Source organism: Olea europaea, chromosome 10 (assembly GCF_002742605.1).
Source record: "Olea europaea var. sylvestris chromosome 10, O_europaea_v1, whole genome shotgun sequence".
In the NCBI taxonomy this organism is placed as follows: Eukaryota; Viridiplantae; Streptophyta; class Magnoliopsida; order Lamiales; family Oleaceae; genus Olea; species Olea europaea.
Genome location: NC_036246.1, coordinates 11,380,469 through 11,398,821, shown reverse-complemented (window position 1 = coordinate 11,398,821; position 18,353 = coordinate 11,380,469). Strand labels below are relative to the sequence as shown.

The 18,353-nt window shown below is 33.3% G+C and overlaps 2 protein-coding genes across 2 annotated transcripts; one reads left to right on the top strand and one right to left on the bottom strand.

Annotated features, from left to right (window-relative positions):
• Positions 1-8,230: 8,230 nt before the first annotated feature.
• Positions 8,231-9,610, top strand: LOC111401218 (microsomal glutathione S-transferase 3). Its single transcript, XM_023028858.1, has 4 exons — positions 8,231-8,439; positions 8,524-8,599; positions 8,667-8,839; positions 9,343-9,610. Exons 1-4 carry the CDS (start codon positions 8,336-8,338, stop codon positions 9,416-9,418), a joined length of 429 nt encoding a protein of 142 aa, XP_022884626.1. The 5' UTR covers positions 8,231-8,335; the 3' UTR covers positions 9,419-9,610.
• A 677-nt stretch (positions 9,611-10,287) lies between these two features.
• Positions 10,288-11,349, bottom strand: LOC111401217 (NDR1/HIN1-like protein 6). The gene has a single exon (XM_023028857.1). It carries the CDS (start codon positions 11,203-11,205, stop codon positions 10,447-10,449), a length of 759 nt encoding a protein of 252 aa, XP_022884625.1. The 5' UTR covers positions 11,206-11,349; the 3' UTR covers positions 10,288-10,446.
• Positions 11,350-18,353: the final 7,004 nt, after the last annotated feature.

Sequence of the window (18,353 nt, the reverse complement as noted above, 5' to 3'; positions counted from 1 at the left end):
GCTCGTACTATACTAATTTTTCATTGTATCTAGGGAAACAGACGCTCAAGCTAAACCTCAAGTACGTAGGGTGAGAGGGCGAATTTGTTTCAAAGAAACTGTGTTTACATAGGCTTTAGTTGAAAGTTCATTTGCTCTTTTCTTGCTCTCTGCAATTTTAAATTATTTGCTTTGCTCTGACTGCTATTGATAAATTTATATAATCTGCAATATTGTGGGCACCATTTTATACCTTTTATTTGTGGCTTCTTGCCATCTTGTTTTCTTTCTCTCTCTTTTACAAAAACAAAATCTGAAAGACAGTTCTTTACATCATCTCTTGACATGTACTCCAAAAATTATATTACCCTCATAAATCTTTGTTATTGCTTATCTAGTAGTTTTATTATTTTCACATGACTAAATTAAGTATGTATAAATCATAACAAAAGCCCAGTAAATTCTGTCACTTCTTAATTGCACCTGATTGGATTTTGCCCCTCTTTGCCGGTACAGATCTGAACCTCGCCGATTATATGTGTATTCTTTAGATGCAGCGAATGCTTATCCTATATGAAATTTAATTTGATCATTGTATTAGAAGCCAGTTGAAAGCAACAAAAACAATACGTTGCTACCAAGTTGTCTTGCCAGCTGAGATTCGGGTTTTTCTTAAACTTGTTCTTCATTCTTCTACCTGAAAAGGTTGCAACAGATCGCAAACAATGGCCTATTGTAACCATTGTCTGACTACATTTTCTTGTAGCCAGTATTACTCTTGAGCAAGGGAGCTTAGAATGTACGAAAAAACTTGGTACCGGGTATTTCCTAAAATGAAATGTAACTAGTTGCAAAGTTTTTCTAAGAAATAATTTGTACCAAGTTGCAAATTGTTTCTTCAATTCTTTTCTTCTTTGTTGTGGACTACATCTGCAAGTGCGTGTTTTGCTACAACTTCACAAAGATGTTAATTGATTAGTATTAAGTATGCAAGTACCTACAGTCTACAGAGCATGCAGACACACAAATGTCAAATTTTACTTCAATGTCAGAATTTTTCTATCAACTTTTTAGCTCCTATGGATATATGAAATTAAGAACCATTAAGAAATTACAGAAACTTTCATTGAGAGGATAGGAATAGAGCATTACCAGAACTCCAATGGATTCTACATTTACTTGTAATAGAGTTATCATAATGATAGTATATTTCCCAATAGAAGAAATAATAGACTATCAGAGGAACCATGTTGAACAGAAGTAAGTTTTACTCAAATCAAAGCTGAAATTGCATTGCAATTTAAATGAATTAAAAGCAAGACATTTGATTCTTTGGCATTGATAAAACTTTGATGTTGGATTGCAAGATGTGAGAAAATAGCTAGTGGCATGGATTTGCTTAGGCACGCAAATAGTAGTCATTTTGTTCTTGGTGTACCATGATCGCTGATTTATTGAGTTATCATTTTGTCTATCAATAGTTCAATTTTTTGCTTTTTTGCTTAAATGATTCATTTTGTTAGGTTTCGCGTTGGCGATTCTGTGAACAAAAGGGTAAAATTGTAAATGTTCAAAAGTTTGGGGTCAATTTGTCAATGTTTAAAGGTTAGGGGTCATTGTGTACATGTGTAAAAGATGAGGGACTAAGTTCCAATTTTGTCAAATTATGCTAGGGTTCGAGCTATAAAGTAGGGCAAGATTTGTCGTTAAAGTTTTGCTAGCTGCTCACCAAGTGGTCGCTCGAGCGACAAAAACAGAAAGGTCGTATCTTGCTTCTCATCCCCACTTCGTTCAAGCGAAACAGTGTCGCTTGCTTTTCGCTCGAGCGACGGTGTTACCCATAAAATCCTATTTTCCTTTTTTGACATTTTAACCAGACCCAAATGTCCAAATACACTTCATATAAATAAAATTGCGCCGATTTTCAGACGTTTGCTCAAAGATTGAAATTGAAGAAAACTCTCTACACTTTGATTCTCTCATTCAATCCCATATTTGATTCGCGCAATCACCCAAAAACATCAAATCAACATTCATCAAACACCACAACACAATGTTCCAGAGCCTTTGTTGATTCTTGGAGATCGAGGAAGGAGATTGGAGTCCCGATCATTAGAGAACTGGTGATTCTCTTGAATCCACAGAAGATAGACGAAATCAAGAGTCAGGAATTGGTGTAGCACACAATCCAGAAGGGCTAGGAGCAGAGATTTGGTGCAAGATCACGCCAAGAAAGCTTTGAGGAAATTACAGTCAGGAGGTCAGAAAAACCAGTGTGGATTAAGTCTGGCAGATTGTAAGTTGTATTTTCGTTTATAGTGGATTCCTACTGGCTTGGACCCAGAGTTTTACCCACATTGGGGTTTCTCCGTCATCAAACAATTGCGTTATTTACTTTTCTGCAATTAATTTATTACCGGTATTCAAACATAGGATAGTAAAACATGTGAACTGATCTGGACAAATTAATATTTGTAACGTGTTGCAATTATTAATTGACTGAAAAAGAAAATTCCGCATAAACACCTATTCACCCCCCTCTAGGTGTTGATTGGGTCGAACTACGATATTTCACATTTGGTTGAGAATAAACGTCTCTTAATGTTTTTCAATTCAAATGGCACATGAGCATGATAGAGGGTGGAGATAATGCTGGGTAGGTGTTGAACGGAGATGGATGGAGCTGATCTTGATTGTAAAGAGAAATATTTGTTCGAGGTCAACAATTTTTGCACCGTGATTCAAGAATAAGAGGAGGGTTATTTTATTTTTTTGGTATAAAAAATAAAATAGGAAAGTCTTTTAGACCCCGTTTGAACCACATTAATGTAAAAATGAGAATGAAAAATATAGCCGTTACGAGCCCATACAAGAGATAGAAAGTCAAATATGATTGTTTGATGTGATAGATAACGGTTATATTTTCATTTCAATGGGTAAATAATGAGAAACAAACAGGGGCTTAATGTAAAAATGACATTTTTCTATCTCCAAAACTTTTAGTTTGCTTTCGAACTTGGATTTTACAAATGGTTGGTCAGAAACTGAAATTTCCTATTTGCCTCCTGTTGGGGAATACACCGATTATGTACATATTATATTCACAAAAAATATATCGTTTATGTTCACGAAATCGAAACAAGGTTTCGACTCGAAATGGAGTTTGAGAAACTAATCAATGATTATCGAATCTGACCATTTTCATTCTTGAATTAAAACATGTGATTCTTCATATCGAACCTTGCATAAACCATATAAATAAAATTAATCATTTTCTAAAATTAAGTAGAAATGAAATCAGAAAAAATTAGATGTAAATGATGCGATTGGCCAAGGCGAGTATAACTCTTTCCTTAAGATGAATTTGCCCTGCATCGGTGCTAACGATTTTTCGACAATTATCTCCCAAGACACAACGATCACGTCAAGCCATATGAGCACTCCAAATGACTTCGACCAGTGAACTCGAAAGAAATTCCCTCTCTACCAAGGAAATGCATGAAAATGCTATAGAATTTAGAAAGGAGAGAATTCCAAGAGGAAAATGAATGCTCAATGCAATTGGTGTACTCAAAACCATGTCCATAGAGTTCTATTTATAGATATAGAAAGAGTGCAAAATAAAGTAGTGTGGGTCGAAACATGCATACTTTCAAAAAGTTGCAACACTTGGCCAAAACCTGCATCCTTTCGAAAAGTTGCAACATTTCATTTTTTCCAACTTCGGTATGCAATTTCTCATTCATCCGGAATTGGTTTCAAGATTCCAAATATACCACGACGATCTACTCGACGAGTAGAATAAGATGGTCTATTTACTTTTGTAATTTGACCATTGGATCAAGTCCAAATATTTGGTCGAAGTTGACACGTAGTCATACCTTTTCATTTTTCACTTTATACACCTTTTCATTTTCCAATTTTTGGTTAATTATTTAAACCAATTCCAACAATCCCCCACATGAATGAAAATTCGATTATGCAAATGTAATGCTATGATGTGATGTAAGTAGAGAGAGAGCGGAAAGCCACTGCATCGGGGATAGTAGCTTCCAGCCTTGAACCTCCCGTAGTGAAATACCATCGAATTTACTCGGCTAATTGGTGAACGTGATATCTTGAACCATTCAGCCTTTAGTGTAAGTCAAGACAACGATACTAACACAGATATCTTTCCTAAACCGTTCATGGTTCTCATGACTTAGTTCATTTTGGCCCTGAACCCTTCTTGGTTTTGCGAGTGTTTAAAGAATACAAGCCTTGAATAATTCTCATTGAAGCGGCCCCACTTCACACTCACATAGGTGACCTCCTATTAAGAGTATTCTGTCATACTCCACTTGACTTAATCAAGATATAAGAATCATTAAAAGATTATCTTAGCCTCTTACAACTCTGCAGAAAGTATTTTAATATCATAGGAATGAGTTAGGAAACTATTTTCCTGAGTGTTTTATGGAATCCTCATAACTTAGTTGTCCCTTTAAACCAAGATCTTGGGATCTCCAGTCAACAAGGTAGGGTTACCATTACAAGGACTCTAACGTAATAGGCTTCAATCCCATTCCCTTCGATAAGCAGTCTTCTTGATCTCTCTTAGTAAATCTCTTTCAAAGGTACAACGAGTTTACACCATTAAGATCAACTGCTTAATGGTATTATGTCTATAACTTATACGTCTAGATCTACCATTACATGTGACTTATATCTTATCAAATATAGCTAGCCAACTATCAATTTACTTGATAGATACAAATTTTCGCCACCAAGAAATCCTCTAATGCTTTATCAATTTCCAAATACGGTTGGAGGATTTCCATCAAACACTACACTAGTCAATCACTTTTACTAGTGGATTTCAGAATCATGGGTATTCAATATTATCATTGAAACATTACCATGCATTTGAACTTTATGAATATTCTTCAAATATTTCAATTGTTCTTGCATGTCCAAACAATCGCCACAATCAACTTCCACCCATTTAATCCACCTTAGACTTAGTGTATATCGTCCTTATAATTAGTATAAGGGTTTTCTATCTTTCCACATTCATAGATATCGTTCTGTGATTATAAGATAGAAGCAAATGTAATTGTTAAACTGAGTTACCCCCACAATTCCTCAATTAAGAATACATATGCAATCTAGTAATGTTGCATCCATAAGTTTTAAACTTTTCATTCAAGTTCACTAGCATTTATGATAATCTCCCACATCTTTGGGTTACAATTGAACTTAGGGTTTAACAACTCTTTCATAGTTCAATTTATTTATCTCTTAGATAATATCCATATCGAGTGTTTCGTGAAAGTTTAAGTACTTTCAAAATAGTGGTTGTTAACTCACAATTTATTTGAATTAAAGTTGCATATAATGTATTTCAATCCAAATTATTTTAATTTGATCATCCAAATTAAATCAAGACCATCATATGGACCAGCAATGCTTTTTCAAGCATAAACAAATTTAATTGGTTTCATGATTGGAGTCAATTTCAATAGTGAAGAGGGCTAAGCATCTTGATTTACAAGAATTGCAACATCTCCAAACATATGTAACTTATCATATTTATGACATTTCGCATAATAGCTTCATTTCATGTCAAATAATAAGGTATATATTCACCTTATTCACCATATTCAAACTTGAACAAATGAATCAACCATAGGTTGAAAAGTTGTGTTCTCAAGAGACACAACCCTATAAAATGACACACCTTTTGAATTAATCTCTTCATAGAGAAACGCCCATTGGAAAATAATCATACCAAAAGTCATAATTATTCATATAAAAGGACGCACCTTTTCATCTAAATTGATCTTAGAATATCTCATAATATTTTTCATATCATCGTTTTTAACCTTTCCAAGTGAATGTCATTCAAAATCATTATTTCCAATGATATCCAATACCACCGCCAACTATAGACATTATTTGTGCTCTATAAATATTTTCTTATCCCAATAATTGGGCAAGCAATTTTCGCTTTAATATGATTAAGACAAAATCACAATTTGTCATATAATTTGCATAAGCCTTCTCATTTAATTTCATCAAATTAATTGAGGCTCAACAAGATATGAGATTTTAACAAAATTAAGAAGCCGCATCCAACAATATGGGTGGACACCAAATCATGCTTCTTCATGTGAATAATTTTTTCAAATATTCTCCACTAAGTACCACTTAATGGATTTCTTTGTGCAAACATGCACCTCAATAATGCACACCATTTTAATGGATTTTGATAGATTTGAAAAGGTACAATTCAATTTACTAATGGCTTTCACAACCAGAAGAATGAAACAGAAACTTTTTCCATCCCAAGCAATTTCATTTATTTGAATAAAGGAATTTACCAAATCTTCATCATGTATGCAACGTGAAAAGACGCCATTTAAGTTGCACGTGAGTGGATTCACTTGACAATTGCACCGAATCTATTTCATTCTTTATTAAAAGAATGCACCAACCAGAAAAAGTCACCGGTTCAGTTATTACAGCAATGTATCGGTATGGATTTAATATATATTCTTGGCCACCGTTTGACCATCACACTTTCGTGAGATTTGTCCTATTCCATTAACATAAATTTAACGCCTCTTTTATAAGTAAATAATGTTGTTTAATGTTGACACCGTTTCCGCAAATAGAGATGCAACAAAATTATACTTTATTCTTGCACATTCTGTAATAGTCACAATAAGAAATTAATAATTGAACAATCACCATGCCAAAATGGATTCCTTTGCCACCATAATGGTTTAAAGTTGCTTTTAAAATGGAAAGTCATTACTTTGAAGCCATATGCACTAATTTTGAAAGACAAATTAATGGCAGCCATGCATTATTCGCCAACTATTGAATTATATCACATTGCAGTTTTCTCCATTTGCAGCTGATCGGACAAGTATACAACGAAACACAATGGTCGGTATATCAGACCAAAGAAAATTGAATATATTGCAGTTTCACACATCAAAACAGATAATTCATGCTACGATTCCAAAAGGGGTCTTTAATAATCTGCACATGTGTTCATGCTTCTATTAATGCAAAAAATCTAATGCATTTTTGGACAGAACCTAATTTGAACATATGAAATAAACATGTTTCCTCAATTGGGCGATACGGTTCTAAATGGGATATAGAATGGCAATATGTTTGGCAGATTCCAAATATAATATAAAACGCACAATGAATAGAAAAAGTTCATCTTAAGACTGTTGGGGAATACACCGATTATGTGCATATTATATTTATAAAAAAATATACCGTTTATGTTCACGAAATCGAAACAAGGTTTCGACTTACCGAAATGGAGTTTGAGAAACTAACCAATGATTATCGAATCTGACAATTTCCATTCTTAAATTAAAACATGTGTTTCTTCATATCGAACCTTGCATAAACCATATAAATAAAATTAATCATTTTCTAAAATCAAGTAGAAATAAAATCAGAAAAAATTAGATGTAAGTGATGCGATTGGCCGAGACGAGTATAACTCTTTCCTTAAGATGAATTTGCCCCGCATCGGTGCTAACGATTTTTCGACAATCATCTCCCAAGATACAACGACCACGTCAAGCCATAGGAGCACTCCAAATGACTTCGACCAACGAACTCAAATGGAATTTTCTCTCTACCAAGAAAATGCATGAAAATGCTATAGAATTTAGAAAAGAAAGAATTGCAAGAGGAAAATGAATGCTCAATGCAATTGGTGTACTCAAAACCATGTCCATAGAGTTCTATTTATAGATGTAGAAATGGTGCAAATGAAGTACTGTGGGTCAAAATATGCATCATTTCAAAAAGTTGCAACACTTGGTCAAAACCTACATCTTTTCGAAAAGTTGCAACACTTCATTTCTTCCAACTTTGGTCCGCAATTTCTCATTCATCCGGAATTGGTTTCGAGATTCCAAATATACCATGACGATCTACTCAACGAGTAGAATAAGTTGGTCTATTTACTTTTGTAATTTGACCATTGGATCAAGTTCGAATATTTGGTCGAAATTGACACGTAGTCACACCTTTTCATTTTTCACTTTATACACCTTTTTATTTTCCAATTTTTGGTTAATTATTTGAACAAATTCCAACACCTCCCTGGTAGATTAGATTAGTTGTAGTGTCTTTCTTATTTTCCAAGTTTCTTTCCTTCTTTCATTTGTATTTTATAAGCAATTCTGACAGAGAAGTTTAATATAAAAAAATGGGATAATCCTATTTTGCAGCTTACCTGCCTGCCTTGGAAAAAAAGCTAGAAATCTGCTAATCCATTATAAATATTTCTTCCCCTTCGGCCCTTTCCAAAGTCAGCCAGTCATATCAATTTAGCAATATGGAATTACTGCCCAGAGAATATGGTTACGTGGCTATTGTTTTGGTCCTTCATTGCTTTCTCAATTTCTGGATGGCTGCTCAAGTCGGTGCTGCCCGTAAAAAGTAAGTTTCCTTTTTCTCATTCTCTCTCGTTTTCGGGGGGCAAAAGTAAACCCCTGTGAAATTTTTATGTAAAATTCTTTGCAGATACAAAGTGTTCTACCCAACAATGTATGCCACAGAAGCTGAGAATAAGGATGCCAAACTCTTTAACTGTGTTCAGGTTCCATAGATTTTTGTTTTCCTTTGATTCTATTTGGAATTATGATTGACTTTGTTGAATCTTACAGAGAGGGCACCAACATTCATTGGAAACGATGCCAATGTTCTTCATGTTGATGATATTGGGGGGAATTAGGCATCCTCTGATTTGCGCATCACTTGGAGTTGTTTATAGCATTGCTCGCTTTTTCTATTTCAAAGGTTATTCCACCGGTGATCCCTGGAAGAGGTTTACCATTGGGTCAGTCACTCTACATTTAATCCCTGTTCGACAACCATCAAAAAGAGTGTTTTTTTTTTTTTTTAAATGAATTTTGGAATAATGATTTTTTTTTTTTAAGAATGTGTGATTAAAATGTAGAAAAATTTGAATTTAAGGGGGGAGTTTGAGGCACACTTTCCATTTAAAAAAAAAATGAGAAATATAGTCGTTGGTGCACATTCCTTCATGAAATTGTGAGATGCAAGTCAACAACTACGGCTGTATGGGGTCCACTAACAGTCGGAATTCTTCTACAAATGAGGAAATAATGTGGAACAAACAGCCCCTAACAAAAAGAAGACCAAACGGATTTTGTAAACAAACATGAGTCACGTTTCCCTTATTTTTCATAGCCTTCCATAACCGCAAGTCTTAAACATTATCAGTCAATACACAGACCACAGTAGGTCGAACTGGTATATATACTTTGTATGGCAAAGAACCCATAATATTGAAGTTGTTTTGAATTTTGTTGTATGCAGGCGGTACGGTTTCGTAGCATTTTTGGGGCTTCTGATTTGCACAATCTCATTTGGAGTCAATATGATAATTGCATAAACAAGGATGAGCACGGAAGGGAGATGTTTTCTTGAGATTTTGCTGTTTGTAGAATTTTAATTTATATTTCGACATTTGCCATCCTCCTTGTGTTTGTTTAAAAAACTAGTTGGGTCTGTACTTATCTTATTATAGCACCAAGGAAAGTTATGTATTGCCAAAATCTCTTAAATAAATTGTTCATTTAGAGAATGTTTGGCACTTTGAACAAGACATACTTTACATGGAAAGCTACAAAGAAGAAAGGACACTAATAATGAAAGAAAGATGCAAAATTTTTCCATTTATTAATATTTATCTTTTTACGCTATGATTGAGAAATATTTGAAGTTACTTATAATTAAGTTAAAGTCAATTTACAATTTTAATTACACATTCACAATTACTATTCACTTATTATTCACGGGGTCTAATGAAATCACACACACACTAGTAAAAAAGGTGGAAGTAGGATCGATGGTAAGGTAAATTAATTGTGGATTTTGACTTAAATTTTATTCGGTTTACTAGCGGAACTGCAAACAAGGACATAAGAAACGAAATAAAATTATTTTTCTCTGAAGTCCAATGCCGGATAGTCCAATCTCATTATACCAAGCAAATTTGCTATAGATAACTACAACCTTTATGAATTTATTTATATATACTTTGGCAGCTTTATTGCCATTGCCACAATTCTTGTCTAGAGCTCTGCTTGATGTCCAGGGCCACCCACCTATAAGGGGCGCCACTGGACGTCCAGATGACCCTAGACGTGCACCTTTATCCTTATTGTCTATGTAACTTTATAAATTAGGCAAATTTATTATTTTTCAGTGATCAGATTAAACAAAAGAATACGTAGAAAGAATTGGGTCTGAGACTCTCAATAAAGTAATCAATCATCATGTATTATAGCAGATATAATAACCAATGACCAGTAATAGAATGGAGAATAGTTTTGATCATGATACATAATAGAAATAAAAAAAAAATAAAACATCCTCCAAGCTGGATGTGGCATAATTAACACGAAGAATAAATCAAATTTAAAGCCTAAATCTAAATTTGCAGTTACTCTCCCTAATTCTAATTACATTATCTGCAGATAATGTGTCTACCATCAGCCTGCATCTCACCAAGAACTTCCATTTCATCAGTTTCAGTTTTCCAAGCTTCAGCCTCACTGGAACCTTGGCTCGAAGACTCAAAGGAATCTTTCCCGTTTGCTGTTGCGCCTCCAACGACTGAAGTAATCCGCTTGCATCCTGCGTCTGCCCCATCAAGGTAAGGTTCAACAAGGTGGTATTTCGGTGGCCCTGGTAAAATTTTGGCAATGAACCGTCACAAAGTTTTGTTCCAGTGTACCATACACTAAGATGGCTTCCACCTTCATAGTATATACCTATCTTTTCATTAGGATTTCTTGCAGTGATATTGACGTTGAACGTCGCAGAGAGAGAGTTATCGTTGCCCAGATTGAATTGAGTTATTCTCATGGCATCTACCGAGTATTTTGGTATTTTTGGTTGGAATACAAAGTATATGATTGCAGCCAAAATGCCAATGATTAGTATTTGCAGTAGGATAAGGGATATGGTCCAACACAAACACTTTCTACAGCAACTTTTCCTTGGTGGTGGTTTTGAGGGTGCATACGGGATAGTCCGGCGGAATGGTGGATATAGTTCTGCCGGATCGCCTTTATCTGAGCGGAAAGAGCCTCGGGGAACCAACGGAGCAGTGGCGGTCTGTGGTGTTGCCGCCTCGGGGTCCTTAACCGGATGAATTCTTTGAGTATCAGCCATTGGGAAAGAGTACACTACAAGACCAAGAGAGCATTCCAAAGAAAAAACAATTGACAGAAATTAATCCCTCTAGTTTTGTTTCTTTTCTTCTTTTCCTTCAATTCCTGGACTGGACCAAACATTTGGCGTATATAAAGACAGAAATGAATCCCTCTGTGTGCACGCAATGTCAGATTAATGGTTCCGTTGAAGCTTCCTTATTTTGACCTTTTCATTTATTTTAACGAATAAAGAGCTCTCACCCTGACCCACCTAGGAGAGTTTATCTTGTCACAACATCTTAACTCTAACCAAAAAAAATATTAATGAAAGTGAACCAAATAAATAACAAAGACTATTGGGTACCTGGGCCCCCTTTCCTATTAATTTAATTTTTTTTTTTATTTTGTTAATATTAGAAGATTCCAATGTTAAATTTTGAGCAGTTAAAATGTCATTTTCCAGTGTGTGAAGTTCATTCTTAGACAATGGGTGTTGAGTCGTTGACTTTCAAGGCATTGGGAGGTTGCCAACTGCTATGTTCCTTCATTAACTTTGAATTTTGCGAGTGATTTTCACAAATAAAAAAATAATAATAATAATAAATAATGATTAGTTCAACTCTCAATTTCATGAAAAAAGAAAATTACTGATTTCCCCAGGAAATGTCCTTAGAAACGAGATGAGAACGCGCACAATTGATGTAGGAAATGGACGGCTGCTATGGTAGGGGCCATTTTTTGCAAGAAAAATATCCAAATCAATCATGCTATGTTGTCCAAATATTTTTAATATAATGACTGATCGACACTCACAATGGTAGGGGCCCACTTTTTTATTCACGAGATCCATTCACATGTCAGAGAATGTCAATCATTATGTAAAAAAAAAAATTCAGACTAAGTAGTTTAATTCATGTCCAAATAGGAATGTCAATGTCAATAATTAAACGTTCAGTCCTGATTCTGAAGTACCACCTTAGGATAAGAACCATTTCTGTCAATTAGCCTGTATACTACAATTCTTCTTGGTGGGGAAGAATTATTTGGGGAAGAATTACCTCGTCAATGAAAAGTTTGCCTGCGTACTACAACCCTTCTTGATGGACCAATTCGCAATGCAAAATCAACTAATTATTTGGGGAAGAATTACCTCGTCAATGAAAAGTTAGTCAAAACCTTGTATTATAGTCTCCAATTTAGGAGGTTTCTTACAACAAAATCCATCTAGAAAGATTGAAAATGGGAAAATCTAATTTTCATGATGAATAAAATCGTCTTGTTATACTTTTTTCTTTTTTTTTTTAATACCTTAATGTAAGGTAAAAATATTAATCAACTTATCACAAGTAAGGTTGGGCAAAATCCAACCCAAACCGCTCAATACGACCAACCCAACCCAACCAACCCAAATCGATTGATTGGATTTGTTTCAAATTCAATTGAGTTGGATTGGACAGAAAAATCGAATTTGAGGTTTGAGTTGAATTGGATTGGGCGTATTTAAGTCTTGGGTTATGAATTAAAACACAATCTAATGAATTAAAAAAATAATATCTAAAATGATTTAAAAAAATAACATAAATAGACACAGTAGTAAAAATAAGAGGACTTATAATTTATACCCCATTTAGCCCCCATTAATTTTTATTACATTGCATTACATTTTTCTCTCTTCTATTTTCAACCACACAATCTTCTATTAAATAATATTACACGTAAATTGAAAACTTTTCCTTCTTTTTCAACCACTAATTTTCGAAAAAATATTATTCCATCCATTTTCAACGCTACAAAATGGAAGCCAAATTGGGGCTATAAATATCAATTTTCTTTACGTAGACTAGCTGACATAAACATTATGTACAAATGCTAAGTTATTTGACAATAAAATAAAAGTTAAGGACATGATGAATAAATGAATGAATTCCAAAAAATTGTACAAAAAAGAGTACTTTATAATTGTAAATTTATTTATTTATTATTTTTAAGAAATAACTCCTTATATAGGTGTTTAAAAAAATGGAGGACTTCAAGTAATTTCAAACTTTAAAAAATTGTTCAAATTCAACAAAAAAAATAATTGAATCCAACCTTAATTGGGGTGAAGCCCAAACCAACCAACCCAATTCAAATCAACCCGGACTTGATCGGTTTGGATTGGGTTGAGTTGGAAAAACCCAACAACCGGCCCAACCCACACTCACCAATAAGGTTCATGTTATTACAACATTTAATACTTTATTAGCAAGTCTAAAACCATTTAACTAGGCCCTTGTTTGAGTTCCATTTTTTCAAAAACTCATTTTTCCGTAATTCATTTTCAATTCACATTTTTTAATAAAATAATTTTATATGTAACTCAAAAAAATTTCTTATTTTTTTACTACACGTTCTCCAAAAAAATCAGTACTCTAAATTACTTTTTCTTTAAAAAACTAAAATGGGGCTTAAACAATGGCTAAATGACCGAACTTAAATAGTTGGCAAACTTTAAAGGCAACTTTAGAACAAAATGAAATTCATAATTAACGTAGCGTGAAATAACGAATTCGAGCGAAAATCTTAAGAACACAAATATGGAATCCACTAGAGAATGAAAAATAAACTCAAGATATTTTATTGATTCAAAAATTGCCTAAAAACGAAAAACTAACGATTTTATTTAGGTAAAATTGCAACAGTGGTCCCTAATATTTTACTTTTTTGCAGAACTTACTCTAACATTTACTTTATGCGACCCATAGTCTCAAACCTTTTAAAAATATGCATTTGAGAATCTAAATGGATGGAAACCGTCCATTTGATTGTTAGTTTAACAATAAAATTGAATTTTGAACACGTTTGACTAATTTAAAATAGTAACTTTATCATTTAACCCTATAAACGCAATTAAAATAAATAATAAACAAAAGAAAAATAAAAGAAAAAAAACTATTCATCGCCTTCTTCATCCCCTACTCCACTCCACCCCAACAAAAAACACTGCCTAAATCCACTACCCAAAATCACTACCATTTCCCAGCCAAAAATACCACCAAAATCCACTGCCATTTCCATTCCTTCTAGCCTTCCCCAATCTAAATCTAAATATAAATACACCGCCATGTCCATGCCTTTCAGCCACGCTTGAGGCCGAAGGTATGCTACTCTCAATTTGGCTAATTTGGCCTATCTTGGCCTTGTTCCCTTCCCCCAATCTGTTTTGCTACCTTTCTTTCTCTCTCAGCGCAAACCTGATTCAAGTAGTTCTTCTGTTCTTTTCGGCCAAATTCAAGTTCTACTTTGGGAATTTTGAATTCGGTTAGTTGATTGTGCATTATCCTTAAATATTCAAGTGTAACAAGATTCAAGTTTTAAAGTTTTTTTGCTCTTAGTTTGATTTTCACCTTCCTTCCCTTGGTGAAATCGAATTCAGCTTACAAAGTTTTTACTAGTTCTTGCTCTTGATTTGAATTTTGCATCCCCACCTTAGTAAAATTCGAATTCATGCAATAGTTTGTGCACAATGTTCATATAGATTCAAGCGTGTTGTTGCTGCAGTGCATTTGGGCAACGGTTTTGGGGGTGAAGAAGGAGATAAATAGTTTTTTTTCCCTTTTAGTTTTATTTTGTTTTAGTTATTTATTTTAATTGTTTTATAGGATTAAATAGCAAAGTTATCCTTTTACCCTTTTAGATTGGTAAAATTTGGTCAAAGTTCAATTTCATTGATTAACTAACGTTCAAATAGACAGTTTCCATCTATTTGGACTACAGGTGCATATTTTTAAAGGTTTGGGACTACGAGTGACACAAAGTGAAGGTTGAGATAAAGTTTACAAAAAAGTGAAAAGTTAGAGATCACTGCTACAATTTTTCCTTTTATTTATAAAAAAGCCCCAAAATTGAAAAGAATTCAAAATAACTTAGGATATGTTTGAGCCCCATTAAATTGAAAAAATCATTTGTAATAGTAAATTGATGGAGAATATATAATTAAAAAGTAAGAAAAAATTGAATTTTCATGTAATATTATTTTATAAAAGAATGTATAGTTGAAAAGAATAGAGATAAAAATGTATTTTAGGAAAAACGATAATCAAACAAAGCCTGAATAACAAAAATAACATTAAAACCAAAAAATAGTTTTTGAGTTCTAAACGAACTCGGATGGCTAAAATTCATCATATTTCATAGAAAAGCCATGAGTTCAGTCTAGCTCGTATTCCTTTTTTCGAAAACGTATTATGAGCCTAAAAGCTCAAACGTCAAATATGCAATTTACTGTTTCTTCATTTTTTATCCAAAAATTCTTCCACAAAGCTATCATGCATCAATAATTAATACAAGGCTAAATATGTTGGCAATACATTTTTCCACAAGTGTACCATATTTTAATTTACGAAAGGTTTTTAATGTTTACTCATTGTAACACTTAAGTCCCCAACTTTTTTCTATTGTAACCTTACCCCTTAACCCATAGTTATTAGACTCGACCTAGTAGTCAACTCGAAAAAATCATTGGGTCATCGAGTTAATGATTCAACTGGCAGCTCAGTGGTTCAACCATTGAGTCATTGTTAAACTGGTCTTGAACAGTTCCCTTGTTAACTTGATCAATTAATGCACTCAGATTGGGCTACTATTTCATCAATAGTGAATAAAAAACTCATTTTTCATTGTATTTTTAAATAAAAAATAAAAAATTGGGATAATATATATATATTTTTTACTTATTTTAAAGTAAAGTATGATAATTTCGGTAAAAAATTTGCAAGTATACGCGATCGTTGATAAATAATAATATAATGAGTTAAAGTATCGTCCCACAAGGAATAACGTTTAATTCTAGTATACTAGTGTTTATCAAATTCAGTCAATTATAACAAAATAAATTGTTTGTTGATTTTTTACACTAAAATATACCATGAAACCAATAAACTATGATTTTTTTTGTGAAATACGAAATGAATGTATTGGATTTACAAGATTGAAAATTAACTTCTAGTTCTAATTCTCAACTTGTGTTAATCAGCGTAGTTAATATGTTTGTGGCAATCAATGCGCTAATTTTATTTAATACATTCTTTCAAGATACATTAAACCTATTTTTAGTATGATCCCTATTTTTAGTTCGAATTCATATGAAAACATGCATTTAATTTTAGGATTATCTCATGCAATTGCACACATTATAAATATTATTCATAATATTTATTGCCCGTGTATTTTAAATACTGTATTCTACCAATTGTGAGTTTTTTAACACTACAAATAAGCAATTAATTGTCTTAATGGTGCGCAAGTAATAAACCATACAAAATTCATGTATATGAAATCACAACACAATAACTAATTGAAAAACACGAAGTCTTGAATTAAAAACTAAAAGTTAAAAAGGTTTTATCATCCATCCAATACAACAAAAAATTAGCCTAACATTGTTATATAAAAATTACATAAAAAATAAGAAAGGACATCACCAGAGACTAAGAAACTTGAGAAGAAAGTAAAAACTTCAATTCTTCACTTGAAACTTGATCCCAAACGAATTCTCCCCTTTCTATGTAAAATACTCTCTTTTGTGCTCAAGATAACCTACCATTCAGCCTCCTTTCATTTTGGACGAAATTTCAATCTAAATCATGTAGAAATATTGTCTTCAATTTGTTATCAAAACGAAATAAGAAAATATTTTTTTGTCCAGGATTTAAACCTAGGCATGCATCTAGTACAAACTAGGGCGTGCCTAACCCCTTTATGCAGCCTCAAGTAAGGGTGCTTTAATCTGAGGCTCGCGCCTTAGGTTTCTTTTTTAGGGCCAAGTTGGCAACTCGGCCACTGAACTTTCTCCAATGTCGTTTTTTGCCCTTTTTCACTTCTATTTGTCTCTTTCACATAGTTTCTTGTCCAATTGAGTCATCTCACTTTTGAAATTTAGTTCTTAGTAGCCAACTTCTAATTATTTACATTTTAATATCCCAAACTTTAGACATGCTTCACTTTAGCCCTTTTATCGCTCATTTTCTCCAATTTCAATACAAACATCGATGTTCACCTATAAAGTCATATTTGTACAGAATTAAGCCGTATTTCAAAATCAATCAATGAGTGTTCTTATTTAATAGCCCAAATAAGTACATAAAATACACTTATCCAACCCCGACCAAACTTGAACATTTGTTTATCCTCAAACAAATTATAGCTTAACTCAATCAAAACTTGGATAGATAAACTGCCGCATCTCAGGATTGGAATTTCTATATCAATACAATGAATACTGTCAAAATTACATAGTTGAACTTAATTTCTACTTATCCAAATGTGAAACTCGACATGTGCATGTTAGGAATCATGTAAAACATCACGAGCTCATGACTGGTTCAATTCCCGACCTTCAATAGTCAAATATTTACTTTCTCCACTAGTAGGATACACACCTCAAACTTATACTTTTTACTCACTTTACCCGAAATATTCCTAAGTTGAAGTTTAGTTGATTCTAATCCTGGTCCTCTCTAGTTGGGACAGGTTTACCAATATAAGATAACATTTCAACAAATAAGGGTTCTCCTGTATATTTTATTGCTTCAACCTCAAAGAATCAACTAAGCTAATGATCATTTGTTAAGGGTCTAATTCTCTAGGATGTGCACTTAGGGGCTTAATATTGGCATTTAGTACATATTACGTTTCAAGCACCTGCTTTTCCTGAACTTCTTAAAAAAAGTTATGCACTGACTTCTTTCCATTAAGTGACTAGGTGCCCTCTGTAGAAGCTTTCGTCCGATGAATCCTAAATCTGATGGCCATAGGGCACCAAGTTTTAAAGAACCTTGCAAGTTTAATTGCTCGAATAAAAAGGCGAAAAGTTTCAAAATTAAGCCATTTCAATTTATTGGCCAAGGTTAGTGCAATATCCCTTATTAAACACTTAATTTCATCTTATTGCTTTAGATAATCCACACAACAAATTCACGTATGAAACTCTCTTTGTCTCAATGCTCCCATATACTAGTTCAACCATCTTCAAACTATCCTATATGTGGGATAAGATAGTAATCATGGTTTTCAAGATTTAATCAACTATGTTTAGCATTTATCAGAATATGAACTAGTTCATTAACTTAAAATGCAAAACATAAATGTAAATCACAATAAAAATCAAGCTTTACATAAACAAGTATC